General features: G+C 45.4%; 3 protein-coding genes across 4 annotated transcripts in view; 2 read left to right on the top strand and 1 right to left on the bottom strand.

Moving 5' to 3' along the window:
* lzts1 (leucine zipper, putative tumor suppressor 1) overlaps positions 1–14,768 on the top strand; it is a 15,654-nt gene extending 886 nt beyond the window's left edge. The window contains exons 1-6 of one of the 2 annotated variants that reach the window (XM_083673333.1): positions 993–1,073; positions 7,350–7,859; positions 11,551–12,096; positions 12,280–12,585; positions 12,848–13,042; positions 13,276–14,768. In XM_083673333.1, the coding sequence (XP_083529459.1) occupies positions 7,473–7,859; positions 11,551–12,096; positions 12,280–12,585; positions 12,848–13,042; positions 13,276–13,824 (1,983 nt within the window). In that variant the 5' untranslated portion in view covers positions 993–1,073; positions 7,350–7,472 and the 3' untranslated portion in view covers positions 13,825–14,768. Of the gene's footprint in view, positions 1–992; positions 1,074–7,349; positions 7,860–11,550; positions 12,097–12,279; positions 12,586–12,847; positions 13,043–13,275 lie in introns of those variants that run through there. The other variant, XM_083673332.1, reaches the window with a different exon arrangement.
* Positions 14,769–16,769: 2,001 nt separating this feature from the next.
* Positions 16,770–18,560, bottom strand: hspb11 (heat shock protein, alpha-crystallin-related, b11). Its single transcript, XM_083673466.1, has 5 exons — positions 18,360–18,560; positions 17,882–17,988; positions 17,650–17,718; positions 17,480–17,523; positions 16,770–17,240 (listed from the first exon to the last, which is right to left on the bottom strand). The coding sequence occupies exons 1-5, from the start codon at positions 18,449–18,451 to the stop codon at positions 17,148–17,150; spliced, it is 405 nt and encodes a 134-aa protein (XP_083529592.1). The 5' UTR covers positions 18,452–18,560; the 3' UTR covers positions 16,770–17,147.
* A 103-nt stretch (positions 18,561–18,663) lies between these two features.
* On the top strand, positions 18,664–21,782 carry smn1 (survival of motor neuron 1, telomeric). Its single transcript, XM_083674242.1, has 8 exons — positions 18,664–18,757; positions 19,536–19,607; positions 19,755–19,874; positions 20,075–20,266; positions 20,618–20,797; positions 20,984–21,058; positions 21,236–21,346; positions 21,496–21,782. The coding sequence occupies exons 1-8, from the start codon at positions 18,710–18,712 to the stop codon at positions 21,553–21,555; spliced, it is 858 nt and encodes a 285-aa protein (XP_083530368.1). The 5' UTR covers positions 18,664–18,709; the 3' UTR covers positions 21,556–21,782.
* The last annotated feature ends 501 nt before the right edge of the window (positions 21,783–22,283 follow it).

Below are 22,283 nucleotides of genomic sequence, written 5' to 3'. Positions count from 1 at the left end.
CAGCAATTTAGAGGTACTGCTGTTAAACACGGTTGTTTGCAGTCGTCTGAGTGTGCCCATTAAATGCATTAGCTCAAAGAATCCAGTCTCACACCCACAGAATCACACCCCCCCCCCTGTTAACATCAAACAATGGAGACGGTTTGGTGTGGCCTGACGTGCTGTCAACATTGTGACACCTGTGTACTGTATGTGTTGAAACTTGTGTCCGGGGTTCATAAAGGCAATGGTGACAAGATAATACGCAAGGTAAATAGATACAGCTGCACAGGCATGCTCAGCCTTGCAACAAGGCACAGCTTTATAGAAGAGAAACAGAAACACACAAGGAGTAGGTGTATGTGTGTGGGGGTTAGGGTTAGGGTTATTGTTGGGGGGGGGGGGGGTGGGACTAATATCAGGTCCAGATTAGGTGTATGGTTTTGCTCTGTTTTGTGTGTGTGTGTGTGTGTGTGTGCGTGTGTGCGTGTGTGTGTGTGTTTCGTAGAGAAACTGTTGTTGACAGGCTTCTCCACAGCAGAAGAGAACAGAGCTGTCTTCAAACCATTCAAACTGTCATGACCTGCTAAAGAAGATGCTCTGGGAATAACTGTCCCATATCCTGAAATACAGAGTCTCTCTCTGCAGGGCTCAGCTCAGCGTGGCTGATGATGATGATGATGATGATGTGGTGATATAATTCAGTGTTTTCACCGCCCATTAGTGGCATTAGTCAAATTGATAGCCTGTAAAAAAATCCATACTTAAGGAGTGCATGAATGTTGGTTTAATAATTAACGGCTACAGTGAACATGGCTTAATGGCTCCTATGCTTGAATGAGTTTGGATTAATTTATAGCTGTTTATTTATTTTATGAATACGATATGAATGTCACTGAAAGACACAAGGGTCACATAAACATTGTGGTGCTTTACCAAAGTCATGCTGTACCTAAAGCTGTTGTCAGGATGAGAAACAGCAGTGGGCTCATTGTCTGCTTTCCCTCATGGCTCCCAGAGGTTGAACACTGGAACAGAGAGGGCACCAAAACCAGGCTGCTGACATTCAGCATGGGTCCGGTGAACACAGAGAGGTATTCACACTGAGCACTGGGCATGCCTCATAACACAGCTATCTCTGTGACTAATGACTAGCACAGATTAGGAGAGTGTGGGGGCTGTGTGTGTGTGTGTGTGTGTGTGTGTGTGTGTGTGTGTGTGTGTGTGTGTGTGTGTGTGTGTGTGTGCGCGCACATGTGCGTGTGCGTGTACGTGTGCGTGTACGCGTGTGTGTGCGTGTGTATGATTAATGGCAGATCAGATGAGGTGTATGTTTTTTCTCTGGCCTGACAGGTTTATCAAGGCCTCCACTCCTCCAGATCAAGATTTATAGCCCTTACAAAAATCCTGCTTCATTCCCATGTAAAATACAAGCTATCTACTGTTAACACAAGCTGGCCATGAATCCATACACCCCCCCCCCCCCCCCCCACACACACACACACACACACACACACACATACCCACCCAATTGATACATGTTGTGCAGCATAATCCCTTTTGCAGTTTGTAGTTCTTTCATACACACAGGTTGCTCACAGAAGTGAAGGGGAAACTAGATTCAAACTGGCCAAGGGTAATGGCTATGTTGCAAACAGTCTAAAAATACTGCTGTTTGTAGCCATACATTTTCACTTTGTCATTTTTTGCGCAACTCGGGGGGGATAAAAGCCCTCGAAGTAAATATTTCATGATTATGGAGAGAGGCTACTGATCTGTTGTATCTAATGGATGAAACACAAACTCTCTGAAACAGTTTTTGGAGACATTCCAGGCACTTCGATGCTTAGGAACGTTAAGTGTGCAGTCATCGAAGGAGAATGAATCGATGTAGAATGTGGCCGTGGTTCAATAAGGAGTATAAAAGCACATATCGGACGTTTAACCTCGGGCACTCTACACATTCACAAGCCACGTTCTGCGGCCTCATCATAGTGGCAGAGGCTACCATTTAGACTCCATTAAAGACACATTCCCGCTCTGCACACAGCCCAGCTGCCAAGCTTATGCTAATGCCTTTCACAATGGACGTAGCCGCCTGGCCATGAGATATGCAATGAATAGGAGGACGTCCCCCTTTTTTGGGGACCAACGGCCGATTGTTTGTCGACCTAATGTCTAATTTGGATGCGTTGAATAGAATCTGAAAGCACGTTCATTTCAACAAGGGTCCTCCATTAGAAGCTGTACCTATCGCAGGCTAGGCCTTCTTAGCCCAATGGAAGGAGGTGGCATTGAGCTAATGGGCTCACATCACCGCCACAACTCATTTAATCATTCAAATGTATTTGTTGGAAGTCGCTTTGGATCAAGGCATCTGCTAAATGCCATGAATGTAAATGTAAATGTAATTCAACCTTGCCCCCATTCTACCCAAGAGTGACCTGCTCCTTAACTTAGTATAATTGACAAGGAGGGCAGCCCACAGAGCAGCCATTAGCCCACCACGCAATCCCATATTCCTCATTGCGCAGTCCATGTCGGTGCAAGAGGAAATGCAATTCCTCCGGTTGAGTTTATCATTAGCAACTCATTAACTCACACACATACTGTACACGCCCGCATGTACGCACACTCACACACACACACACACACACACACACACACACACACACACACACACAGAAACGTGCCTGTTGCTCCCTCTTTTCACTCAGAGGCAGTAATGAGTATGTGGGCTTCTCTCTTCAGCTCTGAGGGGTCATTCACTCACAGCCTCCTCACTAATGCACTAAGTGGATTATCCAATTAGCTGCCATTGTATGCTGTGTGTGTGTGTGTGTGTGTGTGCATGTGTGTGTGTGTGTGTCAGACCCAGCTTGGTCAGAATGGCAGCGGAATTAGAAGGGAAAGAGGTGCTTGTCTATGCATCACACACACACACACACTCTCTCTAAACAGGGGGTGTATTGTTCATTGGCTCTACACAGCCACACTGTGAATAAGAGTCAGAGGCCAGGGTTGTCTGGAGGGGATCCCTGACAGGGAACAAGAGCGAGGGAGAGCCTTCCTCTTCAATAATTCACTCTGTCACTGCCTCGAAAGGCTCTTGCTGTCATGTACTGTACTGCCATTTCTCTATTAGCCTGCTCCTCTCTCCAGATAAAAGCCTGGCTGATGACTGTGTCATGCCAGGGAGAGCCTGGGGCTGAGAGTGCATCATCACCCACGACTCTGTGCCACCCGTCGTGAACCACATTTAGAATCCCACCATCTCAAACGTTACATCACGGACCTTGAAAATAAATACATGTTCAGCAGCATTTGGTGAAGGGATCCTACCAGTTGAAGCTTATACAGTATTTAGATATCTCTGCTTGTGCAACAACAACAACAAAACTTAAATAATACTGAGCGCAAAGTGAAACCGTGAACAATGGGTCCGGCAAGGCTTTTACAGTACATGAGGTAGTAAACACAAACTGTGGCCCAAAGAACAGACACACAGCATATCTGTGAAACATTACCATACTGTATGGAGACAATAAATCTCAGCCATCTGGCATTACGGCTACAGAGGCATAGTAAAGTAGATCCACTCTGGCCATTGTGAGACATTGTGAGACATTGTGAGACATTGTGAGACGTTGTGAGACGTTGAGAGACATTTGGGAGGCAGGTATAAATCCTGTCTTTTATGGTAACGGTGCGGCCAGCCGTCTCACGGTGCTAATGGATTGGTTATGGCAGCGTGACGTCGCGTGTCTTAGGGTGTCAGCTGGTCTGGCCCGCTGTGTGGCGGGGGCCTTTGTGTCAGCCAGGCAGGTCAGCCGGGGCTCTGGGGACACGTGCAATAACCCCTCCCCCCCTTTCACACACACACACACACACACACACACACACACACACACACACACACACACACACACACACACACACACACACACACACATGCACACACACCACTTTCATTGTCATCTCAACCTCCCCCAAACCCGCCCCCCCACCCCACCCCACCCCACCCCACCCCATCCCATCCCATCCCACCCCACCCCCCCTCCAAGTATCCACCCAGACTCCCATCCTAGTGGCCCCAAAACCCAAACATCTCCTGTCACTGGCGGTCTTAAATCATGCTGGAAGGCCTGAGGGTCGGTTGGTTTTCATTGCATATCAAAATTGGATGAAGTGATAAAAGAAAATGATTCAATTCACTACCTTGCTCATATAATAGGCCAATAAATGGGAGGAATGAACTTGATTTAATTTCCAATTGTAAGGAGAACCCGTCGCTCAGAGGGCGGTGGGGGTTAGGGGGTAGGGGCGGGGAACGATAACACTGTAGCTTCAGAGAGACTATATGATGTGAGTAATCTTGTTGAAATAGATATCTTTCGCTGATTCGATATGGACTTATTGGAGGTACTTCACATTATATTATCTACCATTATCTAAGAAATGACATTCAGTGTAAAGTCTGTACTGCATGTAATAATGCGCTATACATTCTAGGACATATTTAATAATGCAGAATACATTCTAGAACATATTGGCCCTTCTGCAAGTGCTGCTGTAGCCTTTTGTTCATTCTGAGTTGACTTTCAACAGATTGATTTCCCTACCAGGCACTTGTAATTGATATCCTCAAATCAATAGTGGACCATCTGTGGATTGTGTGCAAGATTGATCAAGGTCCAACAGGGAACAGAAGTTTAACTAATAAATTGGATTATCATTGTATGCTTAAATTCAAAATCTAAACTGCTTGTCTACAACCACTGACTTTAAAAATAGAAGAGCTTCAGGCTCATATCTTTTCAGCTTCAAACTAAGTAGTTCATATGCTTTCTTGTCTGAGCTGATGATCTAAAAGCTTTTTGTCTACAGTAGCTAATAGCCATAGTCCTGGGGGTGCAGTCAGATGCTGCCTATCGGAAGCTGCTACAGAAGCAGGCACTGAGAGCAACTCTGAACCTCTCCAAACCCTCGGTAGTAAATCTTTAACACAGCCCCAGACCCTCATGCTAAAGTGTAGCCATTTATTTCACACTCAAATATGGTGTTTGCTGTTCAGGAGGAATAAATTAACTACACAAATAATTCACACAAAGAGCGGCACACTTCAGGCAGACAAAGAGAGAGTGAGAGAAAGAGAGGGAGAGGGCCCTTTTTCTCGCGGCCGAGAGGTGTTTGTTCAGAGTGGGTGCAGGGCAGGAAGGAGGGAGGGAGAGAGAGAGGGAGGGAGAGGGGTTATTACACAGTTAGTCGATGGAGAAACGGGGGGCGGCATTGAGAGATGGAGAGGGTGTGTGTGTCGGGGGGGTGTACGAGGGGGGTGTAAAAGATCCATTGTGAAGGATAGGAGTTAATCACTTGAGCGGCACACGCCGGAGTAAGGCAGCACATGTTGTACAGGCACTCCCCTGGGGGGCTAGGGACGTCCCAGTCACCCCCCCCCCCCCCTTCAGAATTTACATGTCAGTTATGCAAAGCTGGGACCGCCTCTGTGAATAGAGCAGAGACCCACCCCCTCAGAATGGTCCCCTAGTCTTGGCTGGTGTTATAGTGTGATGTGCTCACTAGCTGCTGATTCATACAGGGACATACACGCACACACACACACACACACTCACACACACACAGACTCAGACACACACACGTCTGCGCGGTATTTCCAGGACAAGAGCTAGAGGAGGGTTATTGCTCTGCAGTAGCCTCCTAGATGGATGTCTTGCCATAGCAGTAAGTCAAATCTCCATGATTGATTCTGTAGCCTTGTGTCAGTGTTGGATTCTAGCATTTGAGAGTGACTGAGACTGTATCTACAAAGAGATGTAACCGTACAAGACAGAGAGACAGACAGGAAGAGAGGGGAGCAGTCAATCAAAAGATTGTTTACATTTGGCATGTAGCATTGTTTTTGTATTTACAAGGGGCATATCAAAGCAATACTTATATCAGCTGTTAATCTGAGCATTGTGTGTAACCATGTGACAAACATCGCAATCATGTAGATTAGAATGTATCTCATCCTGAATGAAACAAAAGATTTGTTTTTGTCTGACCGGGTGCATTGGAACGTGGCCAGGTGGTTGTCTAATGTTTGTATACTGTCTCTGATGGTTCTAGTCCTCGAGTCCATTTAGATAAAGATAGATACATAATTGTTCTTATTCTCACTGCAAAGTCATGATAGGCAGTAGAGCGCGTGCATGTTTATGTCGTGCCTGTTCTCATTCCTATCCTATCTCGTTCTGAGGTATCAACAAAGCCCGTCTAACATTCCTCTTTCATTTGAACCAACTGCTCCTGCACCGCGCTCAAATCAGCTAGAACAATAACAGTGACAGCTATGTGTCTCTTCCAGCCACACCGTGCAAAAGAGAGATTAGCCACGCGTTAGCCTGCAGCCACGTAACCCTCAAACGTGGCTGTTATGGCGGGCATGCTTTTGTTCTTGTAGGACATTATAAAACGGTTAAAGGATCGGGGGGGACCAGGTGGTTGGGCAGCCCAGAGGCCGTGTCATTCACTCTGGAGACCCCCTGCTCGGCTACTTAATCACTAGTGAGAAGGCACTGTGTCTGGTGCTCCCTTGTGGGTTAGAGATCATAGCTAGTAACATCTGGGACTAGTATCATCCCAGGGAGGGATGGTGGACTAGGGGTGCATCTATGGTTGATGGGCAACACTCAAAATAATAGCCTTTGTAGGCTATAATAGCTCGGGAAATTGTTACTGGCGAACTCGAAAAATTGATGTTGGCTTGATGTTTTATCTATTCCCCCAAAAATCGATGCGTCATTGTGATTAGCCATTGTTGGTGTGTTTCAGAGCACACAGATTGCTTTGTAAGTCAGCTGTCAAAATGACAGGCCAAAGAGAGAAACACGTCAAGGGTGTAATTGTGGTTGTGGAGTTGTATGCCAAGTGTTGAGTACGTGTAACGTAATTAGCTGTTTGTCGAGAAGGAGAGCCAAAGAGCTCTTTGTCATACTACACTACAAAGTCATAAATCTAGATCTACAGAGCAAAGAAAGCTGGGCAAAAAGCCAGATTGTTTTGGTTTGTGTGTTTTAAGAATGCACCTGCTTCAAAGAACCATTTTACTAGCAAGAGGAGTTTGGACTAGAAACACAACTGGGTCATGATGCAAAAAGCAACACAGGGCATACAAACTGTTACTATAAACTCAAAAAAGTCACCACATTTGTCTATTCTCTTGCGTACATTTGCTACAATTAAACAGAAACATTAAAAAGCATGTTGTGTCATATTTGGATGATTGAACTCTATTTGATTGAACCATATTTTTCAGAACACATTCATATCAACATTTCTTAATTCAATGTCCTTCTCTTCCCCTGCAGATGGAGACATTGACACGCCCCTGGGGTCATGAGTCCAGCTACCTCTCACACTGCCTCTTCACCAGCCCCCTCTAAACCTACCAGGATAGCTTCAGCTTCGCCCTCACCTCGGTCCAAAGGATCATGGGAAGCGTCAGCAGCTTGATATCGGGTCACAGTCTCCACAGCAAGCACTGTCAGGCCACAGAGTACAAGTTGAAGAAGGCTTCATCGTCCCACCACAGGAAGACAGGCCGTAGCCTGGACGGCCTACTGAAGTACGGCTTCACTCAGGGGTCCTCCAGCCAATCCAGCCACACCAGCCACACCCCGAAAGCCCTGTTGTCCCAGTCGGGCAGGAGCGAGGACTTCTTCTACATCAAGGTGAGCCACAAGCCTCGGACCTCCCAGGCCCACCACCACCACAGAGGGGGCCCGGCAGAGGACCATGCAGGAGAGGGACGTGACATTATGGAGCCTGACAGTAGACTGCCACCTAAACTGCTGCCCATGTCTGGGAAACTGGAGAGGGTGAGGATGAACTGTCTCTTATACTGAGGTTGCTCTTATAGCAGCTTTCTTGTTTTGGGATTTTTGTTTTATTGTTTTTATGCCATGCACATAATGCACATGCATTAACAGGAAGCAAAAACAGTTTTTTTTCTGTAATGTTTTTGTATTTTCTGTGGGTGTTTCCATCGTTATTGCTCTAGCCTACAATCACTATAACATTAGAATGTCAATCTGTCACAATTGGAGCATAGTGTTTTGACACGCCTTTCAAAGATGGAGTGTTATTACTGAACCCTTCTTCAGTCAACACTGTACTGAATAATGAATAGCTGGTAAGACAACTTCACACACGCACGTTCAAGTTCAAGCTCAGACGAGCACAACAGGTAGCAGCCCATTACCCTTCATAAGCTCTCTTGAAACTCAAGGGCTGTGTGTTGTCCAGTCTTTTTAATCATCCTTTATATAAGATTGATGACTTAAGAATGCCTTGATCTTTAGAGACGTCACCTTGTGCCAGGGATATGCTTATGCTAAGCCTTCACGCTCAATAGGCCTTTATGCCCCAGAGAGAAAAAAGGCATCCCGCTTCCCAGGTATGAAGTCACTGAGCAGGAATGCTGAGTCCACAAGCTTACCACTTCACACTTCAGCAGCGCCTAACATTATTAATATCATAGAGTAGGGCTATTCATCTTTCCTCAGACAGCACAGTGGGGCAGGGGGGCATGGGGGCAGGTGGTGGGGGGATAGGGTGGGGGGCTGGTGGTTAGGTATAGCAAGTGTAAGAGTTCGACCTTACCCTGTCCCACTCTCCTCCGACTCATAAGGCGGGCAATCAGCTTGACCTTGTCTTCACCAGGTCCTTCCATACCTCCAACCTTACTGTTACCGCTCTTCCAGTTTCTGATCATCATTTTGTACCCTTCTCCCTTCCCCTCAAGTCCACCCCCACCCAGTCAGACTCTACTCACACTGTATCCTCTTGTTGCAAACTGCGGACCCTCTCCCTCACCGCTCTCTCTTCCTCTGTCTTATCTTCCCTACCCTCTGTTGAATCCTTCTCCCTTCTATCCACTGATGCAGCCTCCTCCACCCTCCTGTCCACTCTTTCCTCATCCTTCGACTCTTTCTGTCGACTGACCTCAAGGCTCCACCCGCTCCTTGGCTGTCTGAAACCCTGCAAGCTTGTAGAATAGGGCTCCGGGCAGCTGAGAGGAAATGGAGAAAATCCAGGCTCCCTGATGACCTAAAACCTTATCTCTCTCTTCTCCTCAACTACACCTCCTCTGCATCAGCTGCTAAAGCTTCTTCAAAATGCAATCCTCTGCCCCTGACCCAAGGAAACTGTTCTCCACATTTTCCTCACTCCTCAACCCACCTCCTCCCCCTCCTCCCTGTCTGCAGACGACTTTGTCACCTACTTTGAAAAGAAGGTGATGACATTAGCAGCTCTTTCTATCTATCTCCCGCCAACACTGCTACCACTCCTCCCAAACCCACTGCGCTACACTCGGTCTTTGGTTTATCAGCTCTTTCCCCCTCTCCCCTGATGATATTCTAAAACTGGTCACATCCAAGTGGGCAACTACCTGCCCCCTTGACCCTATCCCTCCCCCTTTCTCCAATCCATTTCCAAATACTTTCATTCCTTACCACCATAATCAATTTCTCTCTATCCACAGGATCTGTCCCAGCTGCCTTTAAGACAGGCAGAGTCAAACCTCTTCTCAAGAAACCAACTATTGACCCGTCTGCTGTCGATAACTACAGACTGGTATCCCTTCTCTCCTTCTTATCTAAAACCCTTGAACATGCTGTCTCTAACCAACTGTCTCACAATCTTCTTCAGAACAACCTCCTTGACCCTCACCAATCCAGCTTCAAGGCTGGGCACTCGACTGAGACTGCTCTCCTTGCTGTCACGGAGGCCCTCCACTCTGCTTGAGCTTCCTCCCTCTCCTCTGTTCTCATTCCTCTGGACCTGTCTGCTGCATTCGACACAGTAAACCACCTGATCCTTCTCTCCACCCTCTCAGAACTGGGCACCTCTGGCTCTGCACTCTCCTGGTTTGCATCCTACCTGGCCGATCGCTCTTACCAGGTGACCTGGAGAGGATCGCTGTCCTCTCCACGAGCCCTTACCACTGGGGTCCCCCAGGGCTCTGTCCTAGGGCCCTTACTGTTCTCCCTCTATACCAAATCTCTTGGCTCTGTAATTTCCTCACATGGTTTCTCCTACCACTGCTACGCAGATGACACTCAACTCTTTCTCTCTTTCTCTTCTCTGTCTCTGCGTGTCTTACAGACATTTCGGCTTGGATGTCAGCCCACCACCTCAAGCTCAACCTTAACAAGACTGAGCTGCTCTTCCTCCCTGGGAAAGCCTGCCCTCTCTAAGACTTCTCCTCCCAGACAGCCAAGAATCTTGGGGTGATCCTTGACAACCACTTATCCTGTGTGGCAAACATCACAGCAACAGCACGCTCCTGTAGATTCTTCCTCTACAACATCAGAAGGATACGTCCATGCCTCACAAGAGAAGCAGCACAACTCTTGGTCCAGACACGTGTGATCTCCTATCTTGACTACTGCAACGCACTCTTGGCCGGGCCTCTGTCATCAGACTTCTGCAGCTCATCTAGAATGCTGCCACCCGTCTGGTGTTCAATCTCCCCAAATTCACTCATGTCACCCCCCTCCTTCGGACCCTTCACTGGCTCCCGTTAGCAGCTTGCATAAAATTCAAGATCCTGGTGCTCGTCAACAGGGCGGCAAAAGGAACAGCTCCTCCCTACTTGCAAGCAATGGTCAGCCCCTGGCACCGCCACCTCTACATGGATGCAGCAGTCATGCTACTCGGTCACAGCTTTTCATTGTCCTGGCACCCCACTGGTGGAACGAGCTTCCAACTGCTGTCAGGACTGCAGTCACTACGTATCTTCCGCCGTAGACTGAAGACCCATCTCTTCAGGCTACATCTTGACTGTCCCTCCTAAAGACCTCTTCATCGCCACTACCCCCCTGTACAGTTTCTTCTAGCATTGTGACTGCCAATGGCCCCTGGTCTTAGCATAGATTTGTTTTTCTTATGATGACTGATGTATAGATGATTCACTTACTTAGACAAATGTATTTGTTGTAAGTCGCTTTGGCATCTGCTAAATGTCAAAAATGTAAAATGTAAATGTAAAGTGACATTCCCAAATAGCACAGATGGGACATGAGGAATAACTTCATGTTGGAGGGTTTTTTTTCTTTCTACAGTATGACAGTTTCTGCCTGCATCTGCTACACTGCTCCTTTATACTGGCATGAACAGAAGTACACATCACCAATCCTAGATGGCCTGATTATCCTACCCTTTTCCTGTTCTCCTTACCACTAACTGATGGAAAATCGTAAATATTGATTGGCCGCATGTGTTGCTTTTCTCCTATTTAGAAAACAATAGATCAAAAGGAGAAATCGGTGACCTTCGCTTTGAATCAATTAAAAACACTTATCTATCCCACTTACTTACCCCACAAGGAGCACTTGTGCAGGCGAGTGAAAATGCAGACAGTACAATAAAGTACATGCAGTATAATAAATAACATGAGACATAGAGTGATCAAATAAAACACACAGTAAACCACATGATATAAATCAAGTTAAAACAGTTACGTTTTTTTTTTCTAACTGTATTCATTCTATGTATCCCCTCCAGAGTACAGAGAAGGCTCTGATCCGCCCCACAGCCTTCAAGCCGGTCATCCCCAGGAGCACGTCTTCCACGGACACTCATGACAGCCTCCACCACATCCTCAGCCCCCCAGAGAGGACCCACAGGGACCCCCAGGGACACAAACACGACGCCTTCTCAGGGACCCTCTCCGACTCCGGCCGCAACTCCATGTCCAGCCTGCCCACCCACAGCACCAGTGACAGCCTCAGCGCTTCAACTGGCCCCCTGACCCAGAACGTAGGCAGCTCCACCTCGGCCCATTCTATGACCCCGCATGTCCTGCTGCCCACCTTGGCTACCTGGAATGGGAATGGTCTTAGCGCTAGCGCCAGGGTTGCTAATCTGAACAATGGAGGGGTAGGGAAGGTTAACAGGGACGCCGTGTCCCTCGCCTCCCCTCAGCAGCCCAGCCCGCTGTTGGAGGAGACGGGAGGAGGTAGTCGGTCGCCTATTACTCCAGACGACTCGCTGATCGAGCGTCTGGAACAGCAGCTGCTGGAGAGAGAGTCGGAGCTACAGGAACTGCAGGTGAGCTTTTTCATTTTCTTTGTTGATTTTATTTTACAAAAAAAACAATACACACAAACAACAACAAAAAAAACAGAGAACACTCACCACAGAAGATGTTTTTGTGATCAACAATTTTAGAGATTTTAACAATAAAACAATCAACACAATCACAAACACTAACAGTCAATGAACCAACTACAGGTGAGCTTTGAGGAGAAGGAGGCAGACACGTGTCACCTGTTTGAGGACAAGCAGAGGTACTGCGTGGAGGAGATGGAGGGTCTGAAGCAGCGCTGCTCCACCAAGCTCCGCCAGGTGTCTCAGAGGGCTGTCAGGACCCAGCAGGCCCTGGAGCTGCAGGTCAGCCAGCTGCAGCAGGACAAACTGAGGCTCCAGGACGAGCTCGCCCAGGTGGCCCAGGAGAAGGACCGTATAGAGGTCAAACTGAGGTCGTACGAGACGGAGCACACTCAGCTAGCTCCTACCTTAGAGGAGACCCAGTGGGAGGTGAGTGTGGATAGGATGTGTTTGATATCAACCCTCCACACACACACACACACGTGTACACCATCATCCTTATCATCATCATCACAGTTCAAAGATTGTATAGGTGTTTTTTCTTTTCTTTTTGTCTGGTCAAAGATATTCTTCAATACAACCCCTGCATTTGAACTCTAATAAATTCCAAAAGGACAAAAACAGCCATTATTTCCCTTCCCACTACAACAACAAAAACAACAACATTTCTCTCCTCTCCACTGATATGTAGGTGTGTCAGAAGACAGGGGAGATCTCCCTGCTGAAGCAGCAGCTCAGGGACTCCCAGGCTGATGTCACTCACAAGCTGAATGAGATTGTCAGCCTCAAGGCCTCGCTGAATGAGACCAGGGGCAAGATGGAGACACTGGAAAAGCAGAACAAGGACCACAGGGACAATATCCACTTGCGCACTGTGGAGGTCGAGGTACTGGAGAACTGTTTAGTTGTCTTTATTTAACCACATTCAAAAACACACATACAGTAGCAAAGCCATTTTGAATTACTAGATGTCCTTTTGTTAACTGTAATTTGGAAAAAGAAACATCCAAATCTACAGGCATTGTTTTAGACAAGATAAAGTGTCAGTATCTACTTGGTGTCTATATTCAATACCAAAAGTCTGTTTCATAATGACAAATTACTCCATTCCACCCCCAGGTGTGTCAAAACGAGCTGCAGCGCAAGAAGAACGAAGCTGACCTGCTTAGGGAGAAGGTGGGAAGGCTGGAGACAGACATCATGGGGATGAAGCAGGATCTAGCTCTGGCCAAAGAACAGAGGCAGCAGCAGAACCTCAAACTCGAGGCCCTGGCTCAGGCCCAGGCCCTGGAGAGGCTAGGCCAGATTGTGGGGGCCCCAGCCCCAGGTCAGGGTGGAGGGAGCAGGGGGAACATGTCCCCAAATTCTCTCCAGAGAGAGGTGGAGAGACTGAAGAGGGAGCTCAGGGAGGAGAGGGAGGCTCAGGAGAGGCTGGCTAACAGCTTTGAGCATGAAAGACAGACGTGGAACAAGGAGAAGGAGCGGGTCATCAAGTACCAGAAGCAACTTCAGGTGAACTACCTGCATATGCACAAGAAGAACCAGGACCTGGAGCGGATCCTACAGGAGCTCACAGCCGAGCTGGAGAGCAGGCCAGACCTCGATGTGGTGGACATCCATAGCTCAGGGTTACAGCACTATGAGGACATTATTGCCACAGAGATTTGAGGGGGAAACCCACACGCAGGGTTATTGTCTCCCAGATCCAGATTTATAAGCTTAGTCCTGGACTAAAAGATCATGTTCAATGGAGAATCTCCATCATAAGTGTTGCTTGACCTGTGTCTGGGAAACCAACCCCACGGAGTAAGAATGATGATGACAGGGTAACTCATTTGATATAACAAACACGCCATTCGAAACACGTGTCATTTGTTATAAGAAACACATCATTTCAAACACGCGTCAGAATCGACCAGACGAAAGATGACCTACCACCGCCGAGACTCATGCAGAATATTATGATAATCAAGTTTTGGCTTACCTACTGCCCGCATGACATCTGACTATTTCTTATAAAAAAATCACTATGTCAATCCCATAATCATATACTGTTAAGCAGGCTTTAAGGTTTGTTACCCGTATTTTTACTGTAATAGACTGCACTATCAAACACCTTCCTCTTACAGTCGTCTCTCAGTAGTGAACGTGAGGCATTGTTACTGCATGTGTCAAGTACTACGTAGGATGTTACAAGTCTCCACAACTACCACACATGATGTGCCGAAACCACTGGATGTGTATATTGTATGTATTCATAATATTTATTCAAATAAAGGACACATAAGTTCAGCATACAGTAATGAACTGATCCGGAAAGACAGATAACACTGGAGTGATAAAGAATGTATGTCGATGCACTTCCTTTTGTAGAGGGGTGCAGCAAGGGGAACATGATTGTCAAAGGGCACCCCACACAACAGTAAGAATGTCTCACTGGTAAAGATAGGATATGTACATCAAAGATGTAAAACTTAGGTTTTGGAGCTGTTCACTTGAAAACAAATACGTGGCAGTCTGCCATCTATCACTTGGTATATTTATTATATTTACTTGTACACATGACACTGCTAAATGTTTTTTAGTATGAGAAATAAAGTGCATATTATTAGGTATAATTTAAACTGTGTTTTTTCTTCAGAAAAATCTCTCCTTCCCTCACTCTTGAAGGTACACATTTTCTTGCTACTTGCCTCACTAAGTGTAATCAAATTTATTTCCCATTGTTATTATCCAAACCCAGCCTTTTGTATTAGAATTTCCCTCCGCCTACTCCATCCGGCTCCATCCGAGCCCTGTCTGATTGGGGCAAATCAGGACTCAAATCAAATTAAGCACCATTGTTGGGATATGCAAACTGCATTGAAAGGCTCCCATTGACACAGTGTAGCTGATAATATAATAGATCTAATTGCTTAGTCATTACAGGCTCTATCTGGTGTGCTTGAATATAAACCAGTGAAGAAATTACAGACGCGCTGCAGCTCAACGAAGTTGAATGAAGGAGTAAGATACAGACAAGTCACAATGAATGCTTAATTAGAAAACCAAACGAAATACCACAGAAGCACAAGGTAATGAAATCTGCATGCACTAGTCTAATTCTACAAATCACCAAATCATCATGTATCCCGGAAAAGTAGTAAGAGTACTTGATTATGAACACAAATCAAATCATAAAAAATAAAAAAAACTAATAGGCAGTTATCATGACATTATTTTGAGAGGATTTTTGGAAAGGATTTCAATTAGATTTAAGCAAGCTCTCAGACTAGCCTATACACAGACGGGTCTGCGTCCTTCCCTGTGCACAATGGGAAAATGCAAAAAATCACATTATTAGGTTATACTTGGGTTATGAATGGTTCAGAGACAACTGTAAAAGCAATGAGTAGATCCACATAACAACCGCCTGTAAAGAAAAGGTTAAAAAGGGGAGAAGCACGGTTATCTTTTCAGTCCTCTTTTCACTCTGCTGACAACACAGAAGCAGCCCAGCTTGTGGCAGTAATTGGACAGCAGCTAAGCAGTCACAGGAGATAGTGTGATAATATAGCCTTACCCTGCTGTGATTCTGATGACCAGCCGACACTCAAGCACAAAGGGGTTAGCATACATTAGCAGGGGGAGGCACACCATGTGCAACATAAAAAAGGTTTACTGTGGTCATAAAGACAAACAAGCTGTTCTGCAGATATATAATGACCAAGAAGGCTAAATTCCATGCATTAAACATAATCTAATCTATATTACACATAATTACACGTATGTAAAATTCCTGCAGCTCCACAAATGGCTCTATAAGGGCTAGATCACAATCGCTGGTGATAATTTATCTATACTTTCATTAGCTTGTCCAGAGCCTAGAAGCCTTCCATCTGCAGAATCTGTGACTCTAAAGCTCCACAGTAAACACTGTAATTGGGGTGGGAGTCCCACATGTTCGGGCACGCAGCCCTGTTGCTGACGGGCTCCAATAGGCAGAGACCCTCTGAGGGGGCTGCCTGCCTTGTGCCTTTGTTTAGCCTAGAGGGACTTTTGCTGGTTAGCTGGGTAACCATCTGGTGGCCCCCCCTTCTTCCCCCCACCCTCGGCACATCTAAAGTCCCAATTTCTATGAAGGAAGGTGTCAAATCCAACTCATGGAGGGCAGCATGAATGCCAATTTTAGCCTGACTGTTTTAATGAGTTAATTAGCTCTACTCCTGAATCCCTCAGTCAATAAATGTGAGTTTTATCTTTTTTTAATTTGTTGAAGATGACACGTTATCATTTGCCCTGTAGTACCTCATTACTGACTGAAAATTAACAAGTAAAAATGATTAAGGATGATTCAATTAAAGCCACACAATTATAACTTTTTAATGACAGGACATAGCCAGTGGGCAGGGTGAATTTGACGAAATTAAAAGAAAATGGGAGATGCACTTTAGCAAACATACGCCTTGAATTAATTCAACAAGGGGGCTTCTATGAAGGAAGTAAATAATGAAGTTTGACAAATAAGAAGTTGAAATAATGTGAGTGAAGCACAAGCTAGAAGAAATGTACCACTAGCAGTGAAATGTGTGACTAACACAACATCTTGTCCTTTCACCCAAGACAATTTGTGTAGATCTGAGAAGATGAGACAGGTAAAATAGTACTAGGTCCCATCTCACCATCCAAGCATCTTATAGTGGCAGTTGCCATATTACTTCTGCTTAGGTCAACACAGGATTAGGGTGAGGGGTTTGGTGGCTAGGGGTTCAATGTAAAGTGCCTAAAGTCACTCTTCACAACACACTGCATTCATTCACAATTTATTGAACTGTTTTTCTTTCCATAGAGATTTGGTGTACAGGTAAGAAATAAACAAATGGTACTATAAATCATGGTTCATTACTAAAACATATTGTAAAACAGACTATACAACGTATTATATACTTGGTTAGATATTGAGACATAAGCTTCTTATAAAGTGTACCTGCACATTGATATGGAAAGGTATGTTATGCCTCCACACTGACTTTGTGGACTGAGACAAAATGATCATATCCTGAGGTAATGACGAAGCGCAGGTGTGTTGCACTGGTTTCATTTAGCTGTAGAGAGAAAAACAGAGTAGGCAAGAATTTACAGGTTCTACAAAACATCAGTGGAGGCTGGTGGAGGTAGAAATCAGAGGACAGGCTCATTGTAATGCATGGAATGGATTGTGGGTGTTGGATACTATTCCTCATTCCATTCCATTCCATGTATTACAATGAGCCTGTCCTCTGATTTCTACCTCCAACAGTCTCCACTGCAATACATATCGGAAATATGGAGGAAGTCAACTCACTGGAATATCATTAGTTTGAAGACTCCCTTCTGTATGTTCAAATTCTGAAACAGGATGAATACAGATTAACAACACCATTGAAAGGAAGACAACATTAACGATGTACGATAAAAAAGTGAATTTATAGTGGATCCATACAGCCTACAATTATTGCGTGGGGGGGAACCAACCTTTTTCTGCAATTGACTCAAAGTCAGTTGCTTCATCTGAGGTGCTCTTCTCAATTTTCAAACTCTTAACTGAGAGACAAAGTCAAAGTGACATGTAAATATCAAGCTGTTGATCATCAAATGTTACATGTTCACAATTCAGTAGTTCAGCATCAACCAAAACTGTACTTATTGAGGGACATTGTGCTATCAAGTCTTACTATATAAAACACACAGTTAAAGTCATACACACCATTAGAACAGTGCATTGTCACAAGGGCTACTTTCATAGATTGAGCGAAGCGGATGATGAACTCTTGGGGAAACATTCCAGTGGACATCCAAAACGTCTCAGTGTTCCTGAGACAGGGTTGGAATAAACCGGTCACACAACAACATTGCATACAACATGATACAGCGGCAAAAAAGAGTGAAGAAACAATGCCAATGTATTCAGACAGTTAGGGAATAAACTGGCTTTTGACAAGTAGGTGTAGCCTAGCAGTTCAGCTATTGTTAAATGTAATTTAGCCCTCTAATGCCCGTCATGTTGACCTCGTGGACTGTCAGATCCTTCAATAATCGATGGATTTGCGTGTCACCAAGCCCACCCCACAGTTCACCAAACAAACTGGCGGGGTCAGGCAGTGGCAGATTGGGCTGGCAAAAATCCTTCTCTGTAACTAGCTAACCAGCTATGTCAACAACAGCATACGCGACTCACGACTCACCCGTCAATTATGTTTTCTGGAGGATGATTCTCATCGCTAGATGCAGCCAAGACAACCTGAGCACCCAAAGATCTGAGAGAAAGATCTATCATTCTCGGCAGATCACCCAACAAAGACGAAACAACTGTAAACGTATATGCGTAGCTAGTAAAATGATCAATACAAGTACAAAATCATTCGTGGCACGTAAGGAAGCTTCGTTGCCAAGCGGTTGCCAAGCAGCAAGACGGATGAAGGTTTGTCGCAGCTTTTTAACGTCATCAACATTAAGAACGGAAGCGGCGCACATTGCTTAGTGAAAAAGAAAGCCTTTGCGATCCAGCTGCGACAGCAGCAAGATCTCTGTATTCATGGCGAATGGATGCAAAGATGTGCTTTTTTCTCGTGGTGCTGGACATGTAAGTTATCATTAATTTAGTTACAGTGTGTACATAGCTGAGAGGTCTATGTAGTGGCTAGCTAGTTGTTGTTGCATGACAAACTGCTGGACATTGTGTCTAGGTAGCTACATTATTAGCTAGCCAGCCAGAAATTCGTACCAGGGTTCTTCTCATGTCCGTGACATACAGCTTTCCATCTGTGCTTATATGCAGTTAGTTCATTACCTACTTGATAGCTTGCTACAAACGTCACAAAACACCAAATAACAGATATAGCTACCATGACAGCTAATTAGATCAGATGGCCATGTGTCATCACTTAACTAGCTGGATGGGCTTTATGTCGATGATGATGGTCTCCCTAGCTGTCAGTATCATGATGGAATGTACAGTACCAGTCAAAAGTTTGGACACACCTTCTCATTCAATGGTTTTTCTTTATTTTTTAAATTATTTTCTACATTGTAGATTAATATTGTAGTCATCAAAACTATGAAACAACACATATGGAATTATGTAGTAAACAAAAACGTGTTAAACAAACCAGAATATGTTTTATATTTTAGATTCTTCAAAGTAGCCACCTTTTGCTTTGATGACAGCTTTGCACACTCTTGGCAGTGTGTCCAAACTTTTGACTGTATCTGTGACATACTCCTCTAATATTGCAGTGTATTCATGGCTGTCCAATCTTGTAACATATCTACAAGATTTAGATCTAGAGGATGTAATGATTTCTTAGATTAATTAGTTTAAGACAATTGATGCTTTAACTCTTTTTTTCTACATCTTTCAGAGTGAAGACTCTGACATATGGGATGACACTGCACTGATAAAGGCTTACGACAAAGCAGTTGCATCATTTAAGGTGAGAATAATGTTGCCCTCACATTGTGTAGGCTATTGCACATGTCACTACTAGCTACAGCTACTCAAAAACTCCCCGCCATGATTTTTCAAGTTGTCCATTTCACCTTGTGCTCACATTGCCACCTTTCTCCGCCCTGACTGGCAGACTGCTCTGAAGGGTGAAGATGACACACACACCCCTGTGAAAGAAGACCCCGGAAAGAAACGAAAAAACAACAAAAAGAATCGCAGCAGGAAGAGAAGTAATGCCTCACCAGACAAAGAGGTGGGTAGAGGGGTCCAGTCCCAACATAATATATATGCCATTTAGCTGATGCTTTTATCCAAAGCGACTTACATTGCAGTGAGTGCATACATGTTTCAGTATACACTCACCAAACACTTTATTAGGAACAATATGTTGCTGTTCAGTGCATGGATCCAGCCTCATGAATGTACAATCATTGTGTCGTTGCGTTGTTGCAGTGGCAAGTTGGGGACCCGTGTTTTGCCTACTGGTCTGAGGACGGCAACCTTTACACTGCAACGATCGCCTCCATAGATGAGAAGAGGGCCACCTGCGTCGTTGTGTTCACAGACTACGGGAACGAGGAGGAGCAGAACCTCCGGGACCTTCTGTGTGAGAGTTCCGAGGTCGAGGAGGAATCTCCCAACAAGGTGTGTTCAGAATCTTTCTGAAGACAATATGAAGTTCAGAATCGTTTTGGTTATTGGTGTGGACGGTAGTGGAGGCTGGTGGAAGGAGAAGGACGGGGCTCATTGTAATGGATAGAACAGAATGAGGAATGACGACATCAAACACATGCCATTTGTTTTGATGCCATTCGTCATTCTGTTCCATCCATTACATTGAGCCCCGTCCTCTCCATTTCTCCATCCACCAGCCTCCACTGGTGGACAGTCCTATTCAGTCAGTGGGCTAGTGTGAGCACTGCAGAATCGCATCTGAGCAGGGATACATGATGCATGAACTTGACTCTGTTGGCCTTTGTTGTGTTGTGTATACAGTCAAAAGGAGCGGAGTCATCAACAGAGGAGAGTGATAGGTCGTCAACCCCACACCCACTCCCTCACAGTCACCAGCCACGCACCAAACCCAAGCCCAAACCCCCCAAAGGACCTCCCATGTGGGGCCCTGGCTTCCCTGGGTTTCCCCCCGGCCCCCCTCCTATGCCTGGCTTCAGAGTGGTAAGGAGACCCTGGCTCAAACTCCCACTGATCACTCCTTATTCTTAGGAACATGCAGGACTCTGCTATAAACACCCATATAGTGAAAGTTCTAGACCCCTGAAGCGAGCACAACAAGTTTCTTCTGGAACTTTACCTTTTCTAGCCAGTGTTTTAACCCTGTGCTGTTGTCTGTTCTGTCTGCAGGGAGCCACCAGACGACCTGGGGGTTCTGGCCCCGCCCCTCCTGGCTGGCCTCCCATGATGCCCTGTGGGCCACCGGTAAGACTGCAGTCATCTTCACACTCAAACTACAGCCAGTCTGTGTCTGTGTGCCATGACAGCAAGGCTCTTATGAATGCCATAGGAATTAAACGATTCTCTCACCCTTCACAGTTCTATTACATTTCTCTTGGTAACGTTTCACCGTTCTGATCGCACCTGTTTTCTACCTGGTAGATGATCCCGCCCCCTCCCCCTATGAGCCCAGACTCCCCGGAGGATGATGAGGCTCTGGGCAGTATGCTGCTCTCCTGGTACATGAGTGGCTACCACACCGGCTACTACCTGGTACATCATTCTCTCCTGAATTCTCATGCATTATCACTGTGGAAGTGTAGCGTGATCGGACATGGAATGTTAACTCGGATGCCTGGTGTAAACAGGGTCTTTCATGCTAGAGGAGAGCTGTTTGTTGATGTTATTGTTTTCTCTCTTAGGGGTTGAAACAAGGCCGCAAAGAGGCTGCTGCGTCTGGAAGACAGCCTCGCCATAAGTGATGATGAAGACTGCTTGATGAAGACTGCTTGATGAAGACACATGTCCAAGATGTCTGTGCGCCTCCCTCAGTTCCAGACTTGGAGGATAGGAGGATCGTTGTGAATGAGCTGTAACATGTTGATGAGTTCCCTCATCAAAATTGTTTCCGGGACAGGGAAGTTTTGTATTCTTTGTAAATAAATCAAATAAAGGCTACCGTTGTTCATTTATTTTCATTATTTTACTGCAGTCTTTGCATTTTTGTAATAAAGCCTCAATCTGGGATTTATTATTTAGCATATCTGCAGTGCCGTCATTTGTTTTGGTGTACAGCTAAGAGATGGGGTAGGGAAATGAAACCCGTTCACAGCACTGTAGATACAGGTAGGCCTACTGACATCTGCATGATAATGTTAAGAAATATGGTTTAACTATACATTAGTGTTTAGGCATTATAGTTATATTCTTCAAGGAATATATTATAATGACCATTGGACAGATTCCCAAATCAAATAAGTTCAATTTGTTTAATTCAAGCATTACAAGTTAAAGGAAAGATGAGGTTTCGTATGATATAGGACGGATATGTCTGGCTGTGAGAGTATGTAAAATGCAGAAAGATTTCAAGGCACATTGGATGTAGCAACAGTCCCTTGCCAGCAGATGTCAGGCTAGTACAATGCGCTTCCATCCAAGTCATTTGAAATTATTGTGTCCCTGAGTACAATAAGCATTCGATTGTTTGTAC

The sequence above is a fragment of the Argentina silus genome, assembly GCF_951799395.1.
Source record: "Argentina silus genome assembly, chromosome: 7".
Classification (NCBI taxonomy): Eukaryota; Metazoa; Chordata; class Actinopteri; order Argentiniformes; family Argentinidae; genus Argentina; species Argentina silus.
Note: the sequence above shows the minus strand (reverse complement) of the source record. Positions and strands in the feature narration are given on the sequence as shown.

Coding starts and splice junctions, on each gene's coding strand:
- hspb11 (XM_083673466.1), bottom strand. CDS start 18,451: ATGATAGATCTTTCTCTCAGATCTTTGGGTGCTCAGGTTGTCTTGGCT. Junction 17,989..18,359: donor CCAGAAAACATAATTGACGG/GTGAGTCGTGAG, acceptor ACCCTGTCTCAG/GAACACTGAGACGTTTTGGA. Junction 17,719..17,881: donor GACAATGCACTGTTCTAATG/GTGTGTATGACT, acceptor TTTGTCTCTCAG/TTAAGAGTTTGAAAATTGAG.
- smn1 (XM_083674242.1), top strand. CDS start 18,710: ATGGCGAATGGATGCAAAGATGTGCTTTTTTCTCGTGGTGCTGGACAT. Junction 19,875..20,074: donor ATGCCTCACCAGACAAAGAG/GTGGGTAGAGGG, acceptor GCGTTGTTGCAG/TGGCAAGTTGGGGACCCGTG. Junction 20,267..20,617: donor AGGAGGAATCTCCCAACAAG/GTGTGTTCAGAA, acceptor TTGTGTATACAG/TCAAAAGGAGCGGAGTCATC.